The 19,169-nt window shown below is 41.7% G+C and overlaps 3 protein-coding genes across 3 annotated transcripts; 2 read left to right on the plus strand and 1 right to left on the minus strand.

Moving 5' to 3' along the window:
* Positions 1–518: 518 nt before the first annotated feature.
* gfod2 (glucose-fructose oxidoreductase domain containing 2) lies at positions 519–6,376 on the minus strand. The gene is made up of 3 exons (XM_047580219.1): positions 6,220–6,376; positions 4,382–4,755; positions 519–3,661 (listed from the first exon to the last, which is right to left on the minus strand). Exons 2-3 carry the CDS (start codon positions 4,632–4,634, stop codon positions 2,766–2,768), a joined length of 1,149 nt encoding a protein of 382 aa, XP_047436175.1. The 5' UTR covers positions 4,635–4,755; positions 6,220–6,376; the 3' UTR covers positions 519–2,765.
* Positions 6,377–7,628: 1,252 nt separating this feature from the next.
* thap11 (THAP domain containing 11) lies at positions 7,629–10,046 on the plus strand. The gene has a single exon (XM_047580220.1). It carries the CDS (start codon positions 7,963–7,965, stop codon positions 8,779–8,781), a length of 819 nt encoding a protein of 272 aa, XP_047436176.1. The 5' UTR covers positions 7,629–7,962; the 3' UTR covers positions 8,782–10,046.
* A 3,431-nt stretch (positions 10,047–13,477) lies between these two features.
* On the plus strand, positions 13,478–17,590 carry nrn1lb (neuritin 1-like b). The gene is made up of 3 exons (XM_047580781.1): positions 13,478–13,717; positions 15,046–15,193; positions 16,183–17,590. The coding sequence occupies exons 1-3, from the start codon at positions 13,663–13,665 to the stop codon at positions 16,484–16,486; spliced, it is 507 nt and encodes a 168-aa protein (XP_047436737.1). The 5' UTR covers positions 13,478–13,662; the 3' UTR covers positions 16,487–17,590.
* The last annotated feature ends 1,579 nt before the right edge of the window (positions 17,591–19,169 follow it).

A 19,169-nucleotide genomic window follows, 5' to 3' on the forward strand; every position in this document is an offset into this window, starting at 1 on the left:
GGGCAAAGAAGGTCCAAGAAGTGTCGTCTGGCAAATATACAGGAATAGATCCACTATGAACAGGCTTAACGGCAGTCTCAGTCCTCCATGAGCTCATTCCCCGTGTTCCCATTCATTCTTGCTCCACGTGTCAATCTTAACTTGCCTCACTAGAATAATCTGGTTTATGAAACCACATCATTAACTCATTTAAATCCTCACCTCCTGTGATGGATTGAGTGTCTCACAGTTGACAATGACTTCAGCCCTAGAATCAGGAGCAGATTATCATGTTCCATAGACTAGATATAAAAAAAAAAACTGTCTCTTCCTGTACTGATTTTATTTTTTGACCCATCTGTTTTTTTGTCTTTACATGTTCAAGGTTGCTGATGTTAATGAGCCTCACACAGATTTCCAAACAATGAGGACTGGTCAAAGATAAGGTCATCGGGACAAAGTTCTCCAAATATAATCTTGACTTGTTGTTTTGCATCATATTCAGATAAACTCTGGGAACGAGAGCCACACAATTAATTAACACAGAGCAGATATTTATTACAAGAAATATCTGTCAGGCAGATGAACAGTACAGTTTCCCAACATTAAAGCAACACATTAGTGCTCAAAAGGCCAATATTATCAGTTAAAACAAAACTAAATCCAAAAAAAAAAAGATAAATATTACAGCTTTCAAGAGAAATTCACAGGCTGAAAACACAGAACAAGCGATGGCAAACTTCCTCCACATCAACTCAAATAAATACAAAAAGTCTTCCTCATACAAATGTTAAACTCATCTTTGCTGCAGAGAGCCAGCTGGTACAAACGCTACACTGCATTTTAAATATGTGTCATTTTCTCAGTTTTCAGTGCAAAAAAACAAGTCAAAAACAAAAACACAGCTGTTGACGAGAAGGTGAAAACTGTTGGAATGTATTTTAATGTTTACGTGTTCTGCAGGAAAACGTGACACTGAATGTAAACTCGTAAAGCACTGTTGGGAAAGCGTGAGGTAAGCATGTATTTATCCATATTTGCAGATAATCATGGATCCAAGAAAGGGACAGATTCATCAAATCAAACCAGCACACACTGCCTCTTTCTTCAACAACTTCCCGTTGATGCGATGCCAACAGTGCGGCTCCATAATCGCATTAACCGAAAGTGAGAGGCAGTGAGTAAACTGTGACAACTGTAAACGCTTCCTTCTCTTGGTCTGAGCACATTAGAGAGGCTCACGTTGATACTCTCACGTCAAATCCAGTGGTTCAACTAATTGAAAATATCAGTACAGTTTCAGTATGACTGGTATTAAAAAGTGTCCTGAAGATTATGACTTCGACATCTGTAATAACTTTTTAAAGCACTGTAAATACACACAATTACTTCAATGGCTAACAAATTTAAATGTAAACAGATATTTTAGACACTTTCAGGCTTTTAAACTCAAAAATGTATTAATCATTGGACACTAATCTCAAATATCTAGGACAAGCCTGCTAATCTTCACCTAAAATGTTTCTTTTGTAGCAACAAATCCTCAACATGTTCAGGCCTGACATGTTGGTAGGTTCATCCTTATATTTAGTTTCAATGCTGTTTGTTCTGATCAGACATTATTTAGGGTCTGCACTGCGCTCATCTTAAACCTCTTGAAATTGTGTATTTATTTGGAAATTAATTACAACAGAAAATGTGGTGTGTTGATGATACAGGAGTAGGTGTAGCTGCTGTGTGTGTGAAGCAGGGAACCTCAAACCTTTTACTACCTATTATCTAGCTTACAACACAGTGATGCTCAAACCACCCCAAAACATTTTAAATGAAACCTGGGTATTTTGAGGGGGCTGCTACAAATTACTTTTATTCTCTCCATAGCTTATTTAACTCATTCCCTGGTATGGTATAACATAAAAACCAACAAGCCCCTCTTGCAACTATAGAAATTAATGCTCATTATCACAACATCCAAATAAAATACAAAACTGTACACAGCTCCATTATTCTCATTCTGCATCAGTTTAGCTCCAGTGGAGATTTGTTTGAGCTCTGCCAGAGTGACGACACAATATTTGTTAGTCAAATCGTCCACATGCTTTGAGACTCACACCTGAGGTAAACACTCCTATTCGTAATGCAGGTGCTATTGGTGCATATTCACACCAATATATTTTCATCCAAACTCATAAACACCAAATGTTCATGTACAACAGAGATTCATCACTTACAGTAATTAACAGCTTGAACAAACCGTGGTAGATCAAAATGCCCTGTTGCCATAGTAAGACTGAGCTCGTGCCATTTATTACACGTTATGATCCAACCACTGGTCTGACAAGGAGGATCGGAAACAGCGTTAACCGCAATGATATGTAGGTATTAGGGCATTATACATTTTCCATTCAACATTAATGTAACAAAATAAGCTGCTTCCAGTAAAAAGAGAGGCTGTAGTCTGACATGCCCTGGCTCTTTGAATCACTTTTGCTTTTGGCCAATATTTGATGTAGGTGTGGTAAAAGAGGCAGCGTCTACTTTTTGGCACCAACGTCTATCAACGGACCACAGGTAGTTTTGAACAGATTTACTATCGTGAACTATTAAAATATTTTCTGGTAAGAATCAGAATAATGGAGCCATGGAGTGCAAACAAATCACAACAGTTTGACCCACAGCGCAGTTATGTTCTTTCAAATAAAATATTTCGTGAATATGCAAAGTAGTCATGTTTAATATAAACTGCTGAAGCAGCCGAGTTAAAGGAGAAACATTCAGCAGAGAATTTAGTTTTTGTTTCTCTGAAGTGCCTCACACAGGTTGTGGTTCGGATCTGGCTCCTGACTCATGATCTCGACACACTCCCATTCTCCACTACAGCTGGACCGTTTCACCGCCTCCACCACTGTCTGCACGTACAGACCGTCCTCAAAGGTTGGTGCCATGGCAACTGGTCCTCGTGCCCATGAGCGGCGCTCCTCGTGAGCCTGAAAAGACGATCTCAGTGCCTTTACCATGGAGCTCAGTCCCTGCAGGTGAGGAAGGGGCATCTCTTTCGCCTCTGGCCCCACCCACCCGCTGTCGCCTAGCAACAGCTCCTCGCCCTTACCCCCATTGCGTTGACCGTACAGTTCTGTCCCCCTGGCAACCAATCTCCCAGTGGATCCAACAACCATGACCTCATGTACAAATGAGCCCGGCATGTTGAAGTTCAGGGTCACAGTGCAACACACGCCAGCGGACCGAGTTCCACCCATCAACATTTGGAAGAAACAAAAGTCGTCGCTTGTTACGCGGCGGATGCCCCGGATCACGCCATTTTGTTGGACAAAAGTTCGCAGTAAACCATGCACACGATGGGCTCGGGCGCCTGTCAGGTAGCTTAAAAGGTCGATGATGGCAGAGCCGACGGTGTGCAGACCGCCTCCTCCCATCAACTCTTCGCAGGTCCAACCATACGACTGATCCAGGAGGCTTGGTCCGTACACGCGGACGTCACACACCTGCATTTCACCTACATATCCCTCCACCAGCAGCTGGCGCATCGAAACAAAGGCTGGCAGGAAGCGCAGGGTATTACCCATAATACTGAGCAGCTGGGGGTAATATCTGGCTGCAGTCACCATCTTGAATGAATCCACAGCGGTTGCAGCTTTCTCACACACAACATTCTTGCCTATACCTGCAGAGACAAGGACAACAGATTTTACACACACCGTTCATATTTTCCAGATGCTCAGTTGCTATTTCTGTATTTGTTCTAGCTAACTGGGGCAGACTTGTGGTGCTGATTACTGTCCAGTTCCTGATGTGTGGCATAAATACACAAAACCTTAGTGTTCTCTTGAAACCATGTGAGATAGCACAGAGGGCGTATAGTTGTCATATATGCAGATTGGCCTTCAGTAGTGCTTGGAATTAGTGCAGTGGATAAGTGGCTCAGTGGGGAAACACTCAGGAAGTTGCAACTTAAACAGGAAACTGAGGTCAACACTCAGGAATTTCATCAGATACAGTAAGTTAACATTTTACATGTAGTCTCCTCTGACAGACAATATGTTGATAATGTTTGTTAACAGACTGATATACTATGAACTATATCATACTACTGTATGTGCCCTGTGGTCATGGCTTGTTCAGCATTATCACACGTCATCAGTAAACAAGAAACAGACGAACGCAGACATTTTCAGGATGAGCGTTTTTGTACTCAGAGTTTTTAAATATGTGTAGCTGATCTGACCTGCCTCGTCTGGCTGGGTCAGGTCACGTTATCAGTTTACATAACTGAGATACTAAAACACTGAGTGGAAACTGATATCAAACTGCTGTGTTGGGAGAAAACTTATGTGAGCGTCATCATTCACATTTGTTTTACATCTAGAGATGGAGAGCAAATTACCCAGTGCTTTGACTGCAATCTGCCTCGTCATCGATGGTGGAATATAGATGCAAACCAGATCGACATCTTGGTGCAAGAGGACATCATCAGATCGGCTGGTGTGAAACGGGATGCCAAGTTCCTTTGCCAAGCAGCACGCTTCCTCTTCGCTCCGTCCCCACAGTGCATGAACCTCAAAGCCTTCAGCTTTCAACAGCGGGACCAGCACTCGGGCTGTGCTCCCAGTGCCAAATACACCGACTCCTGGCAACATGGCAGTGCCACTCACTGTGACCTTACGTGTGAACCATGGCCAGTCTCACTGACATCCCAACAGCAAACAAGCCACTTGTTTGTTACGGCCGGTGCTGTTCGCTGCAAACGGGAGAGCTTATCTGTAAAACAAGCGAACAGACGGTTAAAAATAACACAAAACAGCACTTTTTTAGAATCATGTGTCGCTGCTTTCAGAAATAGCTTTAATTAAATGTGAATGATACGAGCTCTGTGGAATAAACATATGAGTGTAAAGAAAGTCAAACAACTTCAAAAACTACTTTACTTGCTTTTTGTGATTTACAACAAGGACAAGGCAAACTGTATGGATTTAAACAAAAAGTAAATTGTAGTATTTTGGCATTTTAGTCAATGTTCTAGGCTGAGAAGCATTAACAGTTCAACATCACCACACAACTCCACCCTCCAAAACTATCATTCAGTTGAATCGCTAACTTTCTTATGCTGTTGCAACATAAACATCCTAACAGTCATGAAGCTAAGATTTGATGCATAACTGTTATATTACAGTGTGTTTGTTTTATCTAATGTACCTAATGAACTGGCAAGTGAGTGGATTTGAATAAAGAAAGCCTGTTTGTGTCCCAGCTGTAGTGTACGTATCGACAAGCAAGACAAACACGTTTGATGGTATTCCCACCCAGTTTTTCCAACCAGAAGTCTGACAGCGACTTACATTGTGTCCTGCCAAATACTTAACATGCCTTTCCTCAGACATACCACACCCACCAAACGTCATCTCTACCTCCACAGCCAGTGCAACTTATCCCTCTGTCTGTGCCCCTTCCCACAGCATTATATAATTTCAGAGAAGTGTCCAGTCAGTTGTATGTTCTCCATAATTGGAGATGGATGGGCAAAGAGCCCTGTCTTGAGCTTTAATAACATGGTGCCAAACATGGTTTCAAATAATTATAATATTGTAAACATTTATTTGTAGGAGAACAGCAGTGGCTAGAACAAGTTCACGCTCCCTGCGGCCGTGACTGTGCAACAACAGGCCGATAAAGGCAAGTCGTGCCTGTGCACCTGCATTACCTGTGTCACCTCTGGGGAGGACGCTGCCTCTTTCTCAACCTGCATCAGCTCAGGGCTCAGGCACCGTGCAAAACAAACACGCATTTCCCAAGCTGACAGCTGTTGAAACACCACTCTCTCACACACAGAGAGAGAGAGACACTGGCACCACTGTGACTTAGCCGAGCTGTTGAGTCAGCTGGGCAGATGAAGCCATGCCATGCGAAACTCTCGCTGAAGATACCAACAATGCTGCTTGGGCAGTAGCCTTCGTGATTTATCGACGTCACAAGTTGGCAAAAACTGTCCACTGTTACTTAATACCTTAAACAAGTTACACACAGACAAGAAGCCGAGCTGGCTACACAGTGAGGTTATTGATAACGTTAGCTAGCACATTCAGCTAGCCGGCCAGACAGCCTCACAGCGAACTCAACTCACGATGAACGAAAGCACTGTTCGGAGTTAATAGTAACAGCTAATGTGTCTACAAATGTGATACAGAAACAACTCATCTCACATGAAAGCTAACGTTAGCTACCTACCGTGTTTGCCAGGACAACAACACCGGTAGTGGTGCGAAGTGGTGTTCAGCCGGGCTCTGCCCAGTTGCTAATGGTAACTTCAGTAGCAACGGTTCGGCTGTGGGGCGGAGCCAAAGACGCTAAAGGGGCCGGAGATGTGTCCGCAGCCGTGAACTCAGTGGGAGACACAGCCTACGACGGCCATATTCAAAAATACGGTTTCCACCCTTCGCAGGTACATAATAAAAAGCCTATTAAAAGTTAGAAATAAGCGTGTTATTTGAAAAAACACAAATTTGTTTTAATGCATAATAAAGACGTGCCAGTGGAGCAAGTCTATTATTTGAACAGCATTTTAGTGTTTTGGTGTTCTAGCACAATACAGACCTCCCTTCAAAAACTTCTTACAGTTTGGTAGCTTGATGCACTGAGACTTTTAAAAACTTTTCACTTTTAAACACCAAACTTTCTCAAAAATAAAATTAAAAAGACTTTGGTTTGCATAGTGCAGGTGTAAAAAGAATATTATTTTATGTGTGGTACATTTACACAGTTGGGGTAACCAGCAGAAGTTCTCTGGTGACTCTGTGTGGTTGGGTGCATTAGAGATAAACAGAAGGCCTGAGACTATGTAAAATGGTCTTAGGCAAACCAACTATTCCTAAATGTGGACAAGCCCAATGAGCTAATCATTGACTTCAGGAGGAAGAGGACACTGGTAAAGCCCATCACCATCCAGGAAGTAGAAGTAGTGGACCACTATTAGTGCCTGGGAGTCACATGAACAACAGTCTTAATCTAAGTCTATACTGGTTGATATTTGTTGAAACACTATTGAAACACTGACATGTATCTCAAAAATAATTTCCTTGTGTACACGAACAGTAAGTAAATAATGTATGCTAATTCCTTTTTTTTTAAAAAAATATATTATTATTTTTCCTTTTACACTGAAATTCTATGGCTGGAAACTAAACACTTATAATTTAAGTTGAAATTATTTATTGAACTTAATAGGTATCTGGTCTTCCAACACATTTGTTTCAGTTTGTTTTGTCTAATTGGGCTTATACCCAGCACTTATTAGCTTCTAGACTTCATTATTTTCCATATTTCAGCCTGAAGTCAAGTTCAAAATCAGTGTATGCGCAGGGCCAGTACACACTGTACCTACCTTTGTCTAAAATTTTGTCAATATGAATAGGTAATTACAGAGCTTTATACGTGGAAATGGAAATTTCTGAATAAAGTTGTTGTTTTTCAGCATGTTGATCTTATTTTCTTTTTGCTTATATTGTAAGTGAATAAAAACCTTTCGAAATGGGACAGACAACAAGTAGCCACAGAACTGTGCGTGTTCACACGTTGACCAGCAGGGGCGCCAAATTACTGACGTACTCGGACGGAAGCGCAAAGGATTATGGGACTTTTAGTTCTCAGTGGGGGACGGCTGGACTGATAACACAGCGAAGAATAAAATCAAGACATTTGCCGCTGAAAATATAATATCAGCGTTGAATTCATCTTAATTGCGAGCTCCGTATACTCCGAGTCCGGATAAATTCAGGCGGATTCAGTCGTCGTACGAAGAAAAGCGGCTCACTTTTGGTGAAAAATAAACAGGAAGTTGTTAGCGTTGTGGGACGTGTAGTTCCGCTTGCAGGCCGCCGAGCTTGATAACAACGCATAGAAAAAAGAAACAACAATAAAATAATCTAAACTTAATCTGAGGCCTGCGTTTTAACCATTGGTGTCGAGGTAAACATGCCCGGGTTCACCTGCTGTGTCCCTGGCTGCTACAACAACTCACACCGGGACCGGGACCTGCGCTTCTACACATTTCCTAAGGACACCACGCTGAGGGAGCTGTGGCTGAGGAACATCTCCCGGGCCGGGGTCAGCGGCTGCTTCAGCACCTTCCAGCCCACCACGGGACACCGAGTCTGCAGCGTGCATTTCGCCGGCGGGAGGAAAACCTACAGCATCCGAGTGCCGTCCCTCTTCCCGCTGCGGGGGGTGAATGAACGCAGGAGTCGGAGAGGCAGGGGCAAGAAAGCGTCCTCGGCGGTTCCTGCCCCCGCCGCGGCCGCGACCTCCGGGATTGTCGTCACCAGCGTACTGGGCAACACGGCAGAAGGGGCCGAGGGCAACGCAGGCGGCGAGGCGAGCGACGACAGCATCACCGTGGTTCAGATAGGCCAAAACGGGGAGTACCTGGGCACGGCGCGGCTACCGGTCCATTCACAGGGGACCTGTTTCCCCGAGCCGATCAGCGCTGCAGAGGAGCTGACGGCCGACGACTCGTCGGTCGAAACGGGGTCATCTGTGCAGTATGTCAGCGTGACCAGCAGCCCGCTGGACCACTCGTACTCCCTGACCACCGGCACTACGTCCGCAGAGCTGCTGCGAAAACTGAACGAGCAGAGGGACATCATCGCACTGATGGAGGTGAAGATGAAGGAGATGAAGGCGACCATCCGCCAGCTGCGGGTGGCGGAGGCCAAGCTGCAGGAGGAGGTGCGGGAACGGGACCGGCTGCTGTACGGCCACTCGGTGGCTGGCAGCGTCCGGAAGAAAATCTGATGGGGTGGGTGAACAACCCGGAGGCGACCCGTTACAGAGACTGAGACTGGAGGCGAGGGGGATGAAGACAGCAGATCCAGCCCTATTTTGTATTAAACTACGAGCGATGACAATTTATTTTTAACAAGCAGAGCTGAAAAAGCCTGGAAAAAAGTTGTCTGGCTAGTTTATGTAGCTGATAGTAATAACCTCATTGCTAATAACATAGGAACATGCACAGTCCGCCATTGGTCTGCACACATATTTTATTCATTGAGCAATGACTCGTAGTTTGCACAGATCTACAAGTTAGACAGCCTTACATATTTATAACCGGACTGAGGGGAGACTGATGCTCAATACTGCCTAGATGCATACAGAATTTTCTCCTTAAGAGCTCTATGAGATACTTTCTTTACTTTTCAGTCTCTCATTAAATCACGAAAGTAATGTGACGTGCGCCAAGATGAAACCCATAAGATTAATGTGCAACCAAAACACTATTCTTGGCACACCTATGGTTTTAGTCATCTAAACAGAACTCTGTCATGACTGTATCAGAGCTGCCTTTAATGGTACTTTAAGTTGCTTTCCTTTGTGCGACAGAATACGTCACTTTAAGGAGTTCCTTGACAACTTTGAGGGCACTTACATGTTCTTAGATGACGTTTGTTGAAAACATTAAGCTACATTTTTTTGCAACAGTTTTTCCCAATTATAGAAGTTCCTAGAAAAACATGTTATCACTTTATGCAACTTGAAAGTGTATGTTTGTCTACAAGGTTGCTTTGTGAAACAGCTTCTGCTCGTTTCTGTGTGATTCATGAATTTAATGTGCCTGTTTATGTTCGGTTTGTTTCTCCAAACAGAAGTTTAGTGGCTGAATTTCTCTGTCCTGTTCATGGGTGTTTTATGCACAGGATGTTACATGCATTTCTGAACGTGGTCGGACAGTTGTGCTCCGCTCTCAGTTTGAAGTAAATTTCCTTTTGAAATAGCGCTGAGTTGTGCGGACTGATTTCAACAAATGCGTTGTTTTGTTCAGTATCAAAGTAACAAAAGAGGAACAGACTTCAAGATCCTGCAGTGTTACTGTTATTTTACCTTCACTAGAAGGCTCATCCTGTATGAGAACAGACTCCATGGACTGCAATGAGACTATTTTTGTTTAGAAAAAAGAGAGATAAAGGTTTGCAGTGTTTCTAGTATTTTTTTCAGCAGTGTTGCGTTGTTGGGGGAAAAAAAATAATAAAATTTTAAGATTTGTGACAGGAACCAAACATAAACTCTGAACTTCAAATGTCTGGCGTCTAATGTGAACTGATGCTTGCAGCATCTGTTTTCTGTAAAGTCTGTAGTGTTAGTGATGTATAGCTCATCAGTTTGTCTCTTTCTTTAGAATTACTGGGATAAAACGTTGCTCTTGAAACTTGACATGATAAGAAACCTCATTATGCCTTGGGGTTGCAATTTAGCCTTTAGAGAGGCTTGTAGGTAGCTGTGTGGATGTTTGCAGTTGTTTCCAATAAATTAATCCAGTCATAAAAAAAATAAAAAGTAACCATTACAATATCCCAAAGGATAAAACTGTATGTATTCAGACTGCTTGTTCTGAGCAACAGATACGTTTAGAACTGCAAATCTCCACATTTGAGTACAAGTAATTTGTTTTGTTTTTTTACATCATTATTATTATTTGCATTTTCTTTCTCTCAAATTATTTTCAAACGGACTCGCCTTGTCCAGTCAATTCGGCATCAGTTTCGTTGAGTGTTGCTGTACACGGCAAGACGGAGGAAGGAGATTGTTTTTAAGTAAAAGTAGTAGAGCAACAATTTGAAAATACATTTGAGTTAAAAATCACACTGCCCAACAACTAGTATTATCAGCCAAAGTATACCATGCATTACACCCTAAAATGGCCTCGATTTTTATATGTTGTACTAAGTTATTATTTCTAAATTATTAATATGATTTAGTTATTGTAGATAGAGGAGGTAGAGCTGTTTTTACTCATTTAATATCATGTCAGGCTCCTTGATTTAGTATAGAATAAACTTATATCCTTTATTATTTTGTGATAGGTTTGCAAACAATTTAAACAGTTTTTTTTTCCCACAGGACGGCAAATGAAATTTATCGAAGGAGATGAAAGATGCACTTGTCAGAATGTGCAGTCGTACGTTGCAGCAGGATTTTCACCCTCTAGATGGTGATGGGAGGAATGGAGATTTACATCCCCTCTATATGCACTAATTTGTTTTATGATTTGGCTGCTTTCATGGTCATTTGCTGTGTTGCTACTCATATTGAGGAGTTGGAATGTTAAATGTCATAATGTGAGTGTAGGGCCGTAACACAGTTACTCACCCTGAGTTTAAATGGGTAATTTTAAACAGCTATTATAATAATGTGTTACATGGAACGGAGAAAAAGAGGGAGAGATGGATGAATGAATAGATGGTGAGTACTGGAGAGAGGGAGGATCCAGATCCTAATCTCATCTGGATATTTTTTTTTTTTTTTTTTACTCCCAACAGTGTTACATAATGCCTTAATCCAGTGCTGTCAATCAAACTTACACAACTCTGTCTTTCTTTTCTATGGCTGCTGCCATTTACCACTGCAGTCTTTACAATCAGTCCTAACAATAGATTCTCACATCACATTGTTTCAACCTTTGAGAGTAATTATGCAACGTGAATGAAGTAAAATAATGCAAGCAAATCATCATTCTGAAATCCAGCACTGGGAACCAATAATGTGGAATATAAAGATGGGAAATAATAACAAATACATCTGTAGATGGGTGGGAGAATGTATTGTATTCATAGTTAAACTGTGTGGTCATCTGCAGCTTAAAGTGGGTCTTCATGTGACCGGAGCACACTGTGTTTGACTCTTGATCTGGAAGCGTCATTCATGCACATTATGACACTTCTGAATAATCCTGCTTTAGTGTTTGTAAGTAGTCATCATCTTCCGACTCTCAGTCAGTCACAGTGCTTATTTTTTGTGTTGTACATTTTAATAATATTACATGAATAACCACAGTGATAGTTTCCTCCTACAAGACTTTTTTTTAGGATGAAAACCAATACTGTGTGGGTCTTCCCGCTAGCAGCAGAGGATTAAATGGAATTATGATCCTTGCTTCTTCTGGGCCCCAAGTAAAAAATACACAAGGGAGCCATCAGAAATAATATGTTTGTAGTTTGATTTGCCTGTCCTGGACCTGAATAGATGTCAGATTTGAGAGAGAAACAGAAAGATGAGCCAAATGGTAGTGCAGATAAATTAATTATCCTGTAAGGAGTTGAATGATGCCCTGTTTGTCGTAATAGGACAAGCTACAGACACTTTTCAACCACTTTTCTGGAAAAATGCAAATGCAATGAGAGCCAGTTTTGGCTTTGACCTGCTTGTGCCGTGAAACGGAGAAAGCAGCCACCAAGACTTTTCAGCCAGTGAGTGGAGGATGTGCCTGGGTTGTGCAGGATAAAACAATCAAAACTGGATAAAAGTTGTTAGCAGGAATACAGTTTGACACACTTTAAAAAAGTGTGTTCTGTGACTGAGCTTAACCTGAATTTGAACAAAATGTCCAAACAATGAAAAAAATAAAATAAAAATAAGACATAAAATGATTATTTTAATATACTTTATATTGTGTACAGATCCTTGAGGAAGCCATAGACAAAGTGCTAAACATCTGTCCTTGGACCTCACTTCATATAATGCAATAAAGGGAAAGACAAAAATAAAAACCTGCGGAAGCCCCAGATCCATCTTGATCTCTGTTGAACAACGCATGTGCAATGTGACAATGCAGAACAGGTCACCAGACATGTTGAGCTAATACTGATGTTTTCAGGAAGACTCACATTTGTAATTTCTGCCAAAGCAGTACTAGTAGTTTCTGTGATGTATCGATTCTGGGCAGTGGCCTCAGACACAGATTATTCTGCAGTTAATTGTTGTTTTAAGCTGCAGATTAACAATGGGCTACCATTCCCCCTGTGTCAGTATACAGATGTGAACCAGGACTTATACTAATGCACGGAGTGTGAGCCATCTGGGGAGCGTAGCGGAGGATTTGGAGAGGAAGAGGAGTGTAAGATAGATGCTCAAGCTAGGAGGGCTGGGAATAAGGAAGATGGTTTGCAATCACCTATTTTAAATTGTTTACCACGTCACAGCTCTCTTCACTGGCCCCCTCTGACCCACGTAGCTGGACGTGAGTTCCCACAGGGCTGCTGCTATTCTCAGAAACTGCTCTGCTCCCAGGTGAGCTGGGGTCTCTTATCCTCACTGGGACATCATCCATCTGTCCAGATAAAATGAAATCCTCACACTTGTTTCATGTTTCCTTCCACTGTCACGTTAAAAATTCATAGTTCACTAGTAATACCAAGCTCGGGCTGCAGGCAGGGCCATAATAAGTGTGTTTAGTGCACATTTACCATTAGATGATTTTTATTTGTGTCTCAAATAAATGTTCTAAATACCAAAGACCGGAAATGAGAACACTCTAATCCAGTGAGCTATGTTGTGATGCAGTCATTGGTCTGCTGCCTCCAACCTCTCTACTCTCGCCTCCCCTGTGCGCACACACACACACACACACACACACACACACACACACACACACACACACACACACAATCACACACACATACACAACATCCTCTTACTCTCCGTGATGCATCGGCCCCTTTCACTGTTAATCCAGCTGGGTTGTGCCTCTGTGCATTGCTGTACTTTTGCAATCCGATGAATTCCCAACGGATGGCAGGAAACGTCCCATTTTAAAGCAGCAACTTCACACTCTTCAAACCTACAGCCAGTGGGAGTTTGTTCAGTGGTAGCGCTCAGATACAGGAGACTCCGCTGGGCTGAACGATGAAGCCCCATCCAGGCGCTGCGTTCGCGCTGCTCTCCATCGCTCTCTGTCTCAGTAAGGATGTTTCTTGCTCTTCACTTGCAGATTGAGGGCGTGTTGCATGTGATGGTGTTAATTTAGGTCGTCAGGAAGTAATGTGCTCCAAATGCTCTTGCATGTCCCATTTTTTCCTGAGGTATCTGGACACATGTCTTTTCAGTTTGTATCTGAGTAGAAACTCGTACTAATTGATCAGTGTAACTTAAGCTTTGTTAGAGAAGGTGCAAAGTAGTTGCAGTAGCTTATATGCTCCATTCAGTTTATTCTGAGACTAAAGTGGTTTTACAGATGCACTTACCTTAATGAAATGCTCCCTTCATGCGCTCTCTCTCTCTCTCTTACGTGTGTGTGTCTGCAACGCTGTGCATTTGCATGTGAAATTATTAATTCACTTGTTTTAGACGACATAAAAAACATGTAGTTGGCCAAATCAACAAAATCCTAATTGCAAGTATTGTTTTAGTTTCAGCCATCGCTTATTTGTAGAAGGTGCCCTGAGGTTTTGCTGGAGAAGTTGGTGTATTAGGTTGGAGGAGTCACTGTTGATGTTATGGTTGGTGTAGGTGTTGCTGTAGTTGAGGTGGTTGCAGGTGTTCAGGAGTAGGTTTATTTGCAGAAGTTGGTGAATTCAGTTGCAGGCGTTATTGCCGTTATGGCTGGTGCAGCCGCATCATCGGGTTTTCTGATTGAGTGTCGTTTCAGAACTTGTTGTATTTGGATCCAGGTTGTAGTGGTCTCTTTTGAAAAAAAACATACTCCTCTCAGAGAGCCTTTTTAGATGTCACTTTAATCGATCCTGCTTTCAATTCTGTGCTGAAATGCTCATTGCTGGGGTGTAAAGCATGTTAGACTTAGACGTTAAAATACTGCTATTGTTGTTATTTCATAAATGCAGATTTTAAAATGGTATGCCTCAGAGCTTCAACATTTAGAGTGGAGCTGAGGAGGATACTGGACCAGACGTCAGGGTTGTGTCAGCTGCTGACAAGGGAAGGCGTCCAAGGACAACAACAAACTGAAGGCCTTCTCAGAGTTAATCTACAAATCTACTTCCACGAAACCTTTCAAACTTTGTGCATCAGCTTTTCAGGAATCTTTCAAAGAAAAGGCAAAAGTGACACAGGGCAGTGCTTTGTTGGAGCTGATTGATGCACTCAAACATTTGGCTTTGAGGGTGTATAATCCTTCCAAATATATTCAGTACAATATATTTCTGTAATTATTTTTTGGTATTTCTTTATTTTTTAGTCCTCTATTTTACTCCCTATAAACATACTAATCTGTTTGTTTTCAAAGCTTTGATGATGAGATGATCTGATTGTTGTCTCTTGTCTCTCTACCAGGTCTGGTCCCCGAGTGTTTCGGAGCTGCCATCCCTATTTCATGTGGTTCCATCTACAAGAGTTTTGCTCAGTGTCTACTCACACTTGGGGATAGTTTGGTGGAAACACAAAAAGACCAGAGTACACAGGACATCGATGCAATCTGCAGGTGAGTGTGTACCTGTTTGTTACCGTGGTGGATGTTCAGTCAAATTAATAGAAGTTATTTCACACAATGATGAAATCCTCACTGAAGTTACTCTCGTCAGATTTTCTATCACCATGCCTTGTGAGATGGTTGGGCTGTAGGTCCACCACTTTGGTTCATACTGAAATATTTCAACTGTTGGATGCAATGATATGAAATTTTGTAGAGACATCCATAATCCCCTGATGGTGAATCCCACATGAGGCAGATTTTTAGCTTTTAGAGAAATGTATTGACAGATGTTAGATGGATTTCTATAAACTTATCTGATGCAATGACATGCGATAACTTGGGTGATTTGTGAAGGTAAAGACGTGTCCCAAATAAAGAAAAGGACTTAATACCTGTAAAACCAATCTCGTTGCTATCAGACTCAGCAGGACTTTGTCTTTACTGCTAATTGCTGAATCGTACATGAACTGACTGGTGAACGTGCAAACTATGGCCTCACAGAGCAGCTCATTGTTTTAGGTTTATGACCTGCAGCTTTATTGTTTTGGTTCGGTCTAATCAACATAATTTCCAGATGCAGGAATCTGTTTTCAGAAAAAAAGGCATGATGCAATGAATGGTGCCCTGCTTTTGTTGTGGCTGCAGCATGTTTACTCCTGGACATGTTCTGCTGGAATTCTGTTATCACCAGTCACCACAAGTGTTGCCTAATAAGGATTAAAAAGATAAACTGGCTTGAATGCTTTGTTTTCATTGTCCTCTCTTAGTGTTTTTTGTGTTAGATGTAATCAGATTGGTGCTCTGTCACACTTTTTACTACACAGTGTCATTTATTACACATCACTGCAGCAGCAGCCACTAGACACCTGCTCAGGAAAACTATTTACAGCTTCATCTTTGTATAATTGTGGGTTACTGTCTGTACACTGTGCTGCAGAAGGATGCACTGCAGTTGATACTTTTAACTATTATCTCTTCCTGTTCCTTGTTTCTTTAAGGTCCTGGAATGCGTTTCACGTTTGCGCCAACTCAGCTCTGGTCGGCTGTCCAGGAGAAGCGGCAGCGGTCTGGGAGTCTCTAAGACAAGAGTCCAGGAAGGCCCAGTTTTCTGGAAATCTCTACGACATGTGTGCCAGCCGCACAACTCTCCCACCCATCACTGTGCCTGCGGCCCAGAGCCCTCCCACCTCTGACCAGACGAACCAGGAAACACTGAAAGGGCAAACGCACCAGCACAGCCCCTCCCGCATCACGCTGTTGTTCCCTGTATGCAGCATGCTGCTGTTTCTGCTCAGGAGTTAGTTAACACACAAGAGTCCTTTAACGAGAGTGAAGAAAACTGGCCAGAGTCCAGCTCCCCCTATAATCCGAACACATGAGGGTAAACGCTCCGTACACGTCAGGATCATCATGATCATATATTGATCCTAAAATAAGGACTTTGGTTGATGGATCAATATGAAATGTTTGACTCATGGACACAGCAACATTATACTCACATCTTCAGATTCTTGTAGGCCTTGCTCTCAGAAAGAAGATGACAAAGAAGCTGCGCAATTGGGACATGAGAACTTAGATCAAGCTTAATGTTAGCTGTTTACTTTAGTGGGTTGTGATTAAGTTCACAAAATATTATAATATGTGGGCTAAAGTGACAGTCAGATAAGAAAAAATAAATAAAAAACTCACGAGGTCTCTTAGGTGAATAAAAAACCTCATATATTTTTTGAAAACACTGTTTTATTTTACCACATCTGCAGTACATCAGTGATGACAGTTGATTTTATAACAAAGGGGATTTGAGGGGATGTTGTAACGCCAGGTGTTCAGCTGTGCTTGTGATCCAATCAGGTGTGATCCAGAGGAGAGTATTATTAGTGCGTGCAGAGCGGTGTTTCAGAGCAGTCACGCTGTTTGGCCGGTTTAACTACAGAAAATGAGATTTATGTCAAGGAGGACTCTGGTGCGTTGCCAAATTATTATCATTTGTATAAAGCGGAGTCTTTTCAGTTGAACACGTTTAATAATTTGATGTGTCCCCTGATCATGAGACGGCACGGCCCCCATCAAAGGGTAGACACAACCAGGAACACACACATCTCAATGCAGCACAAAATAAATACTTGCCAGAATGAAGAATAGAGGAAAGAGGAAGTGTCCCAAGTGTTACAAAAGTTTCATCCTTGTAAATAAGCAGTTGCTGTTATTTGTTTTATTGTTGTATAATTTAAAAAAAAAAAAAAAAACTCATTCATGGCACTGCTTTTATATTGGCTGGTTTTCTCATGACCAGTGTGTATTGTTTTGTAATTCTGCACTATTCTAATGTTTCAGAGTGACACTTTGTTTCAGATTTTTAGCTCCGCTCACAGTTTAAATTAAAGGTTCATTGACAGATGCAATGCACCATTTTTCTGCGTCACTGTTACTTTTCTTAAAATCATGTGATTTTGTGACAGATTTGTGTGTGTGTGTGTGTGTAATCTTAATACTCTTAAGCTGTTTCATAACAGCGGAATCATGCGTAGATTAATCTCATCTGTTTCTATTCATCCCCAATGTAGCAGGTTGCACCCCAAAACCCTCGCAAACAGTCTTAGAGCAGGAGAACGCTTTGAAAGGAGGATGGCCGGCTGCTGCAATGTGTTGCCATGTCCAAAAGGTGACGTGAGCATGTGTGACAACAAGGGTCAGAGGTGGAAAATTCATTAATGCAGCACGCTGAATTTCTTGCAGCGGTAACTAAAATGTCAGGTGGATATCTTGATTTATTATTTCCTTCTGCTCCAAGATTCATCTGTTACACTGATCTGTTACCTTGACATCTGAAGTTGACTTTCATAGCTTTTATATATACATACAGCTGATTTCAGTTGTAGTTTTGACCGATTTGAGTATTTGTTTAAAATCCATCAAAATACATGGCAAAATCTATCTGGCGTCGCTGACTGTAAAAGCCAGATTATAACGCTGATTTGGAAACGATGACCAACATTTATTAGTTCAGTTGTTCTGCATAAAACATGGCAGGTCACCATGGGCCGAGATGCAAAGCTGCTGTGCCTGACAGCACAGTAGTCGGAAATGTTACAAAAAAAACTGTCATGGGTTCATTTTTACATGTTGACTCTGAAAACACGACAATGACAAAATGCAGCGTGCTCGTGTAAAAGTCCAAAACCAGCAGAAGAGAAGGTGTTTTACTAAAGATTATAAACTGAGACACGGTAAGTGAGTAAACAATCACCAGGCTGACCTGAATCATTTTGTTTTCGTCAATTCAAATAAAACAAAATTGTATTTCCAATAAAGTAATTACAATAAAATGAAAGAAAAAGGATTTCTGAAACATAATATATTTGGTCTACACACATGTGGAACACACTTAATTAAAAACTAACTGTGTGGGTAAAGTGTGGGTACTTTACATCTACCCCTCAGCAGCATTTTGTAATATAATCACACATAAATTGTTGTCTGAATATTTGTAACTTCCTCAGAAATAAGAAAAGGCAATTTCTCGTTCCCTTTCTAAACTGAACTACAGAGATATTTCTAAAAACAGCACATGCCTCGAGGATCAGCTGCAACGTCTCTGAACTGCTCCAGAACACCTTGATGTGTGAGCTCACTCTAATCGCTCCTTGTCCTGCGTTTCACCGGAGAAAATCTACAACATCACCAGAGACTTTTAATAAGCCCTGGAGCCCTCACTCTCTGAAATGAATAAATAAATAAATAAATATCATCTGAATGTTACGGCCCAACCTTTTTTTTTTTTTTTTTCATTGACATATTGAACAACGTTGGTAACATTCTGGGCGATGCTCTCTGCTCTCGGCAGATGGTGTGTACAATAAAACAAGGCAGGGATTATAAATTCCACGTATAGTAGATTGTTCTGTTCAATCCATATGGTCAGGCTTTTATTGTACCAGAAAAGAAATGCTTCAACTGTGTAAGCCATACTGTACAACATCTCCTC

This window comes from Mugil cephalus, chromosome 3 (genome assembly GCF_022458985.1).
Source record: "Mugil cephalus isolate CIBA_MC_2020 chromosome 3, CIBA_Mcephalus_1.1, whole genome shotgun sequence".
Classification (NCBI taxonomy): Eukaryota; Metazoa; Chordata; class Actinopteri; order Mugiliformes; family Mugilidae; genus Mugil; species Mugil cephalus.

Coding starts and splice junctions, on each gene's coding strand:
- gfod2 (XM_047580219.1), bottom strand. CDS start 4,634: ATGTTGCCAGGAGTCGGTGTATTTGGCACTGGGAGCACAGCCCGAGTG. Junction 3,662..4,381: donor GATTGCAGTCAAAGCACTGG/GTAATTTGCTCT, acceptor TTGTCTCTGCAG/GTATAGGCAAGAATGTTGTG.
- thap11 (XM_047580220.1), top strand. CDS start 7,963: ATGCCCGGGTTCACCTGCTGTGTCCCTGGCTGCTACAACAACTCACAC.
- nrn1lb (XM_047580781.1), top strand. CDS start 13,663: ATGAAGCCCCATCCAGGCGCTGCGTTCGCGCTGCTCTCCATCGCTCTC. Junction 13,718..15,045: donor CTCCATCGCTCTCTGTCTCA/GTAAGGATGTTT, acceptor TCTCTCTACCAG/GTCTGGTCCCCGAGTGTTTC. Junction 15,194..16,182: donor GACATCGATGCAATCTGCAG/GTGAGTGTGTAC, acceptor TGTTTCTTTAAG/GTCCTGGAATGCGTTTCACG.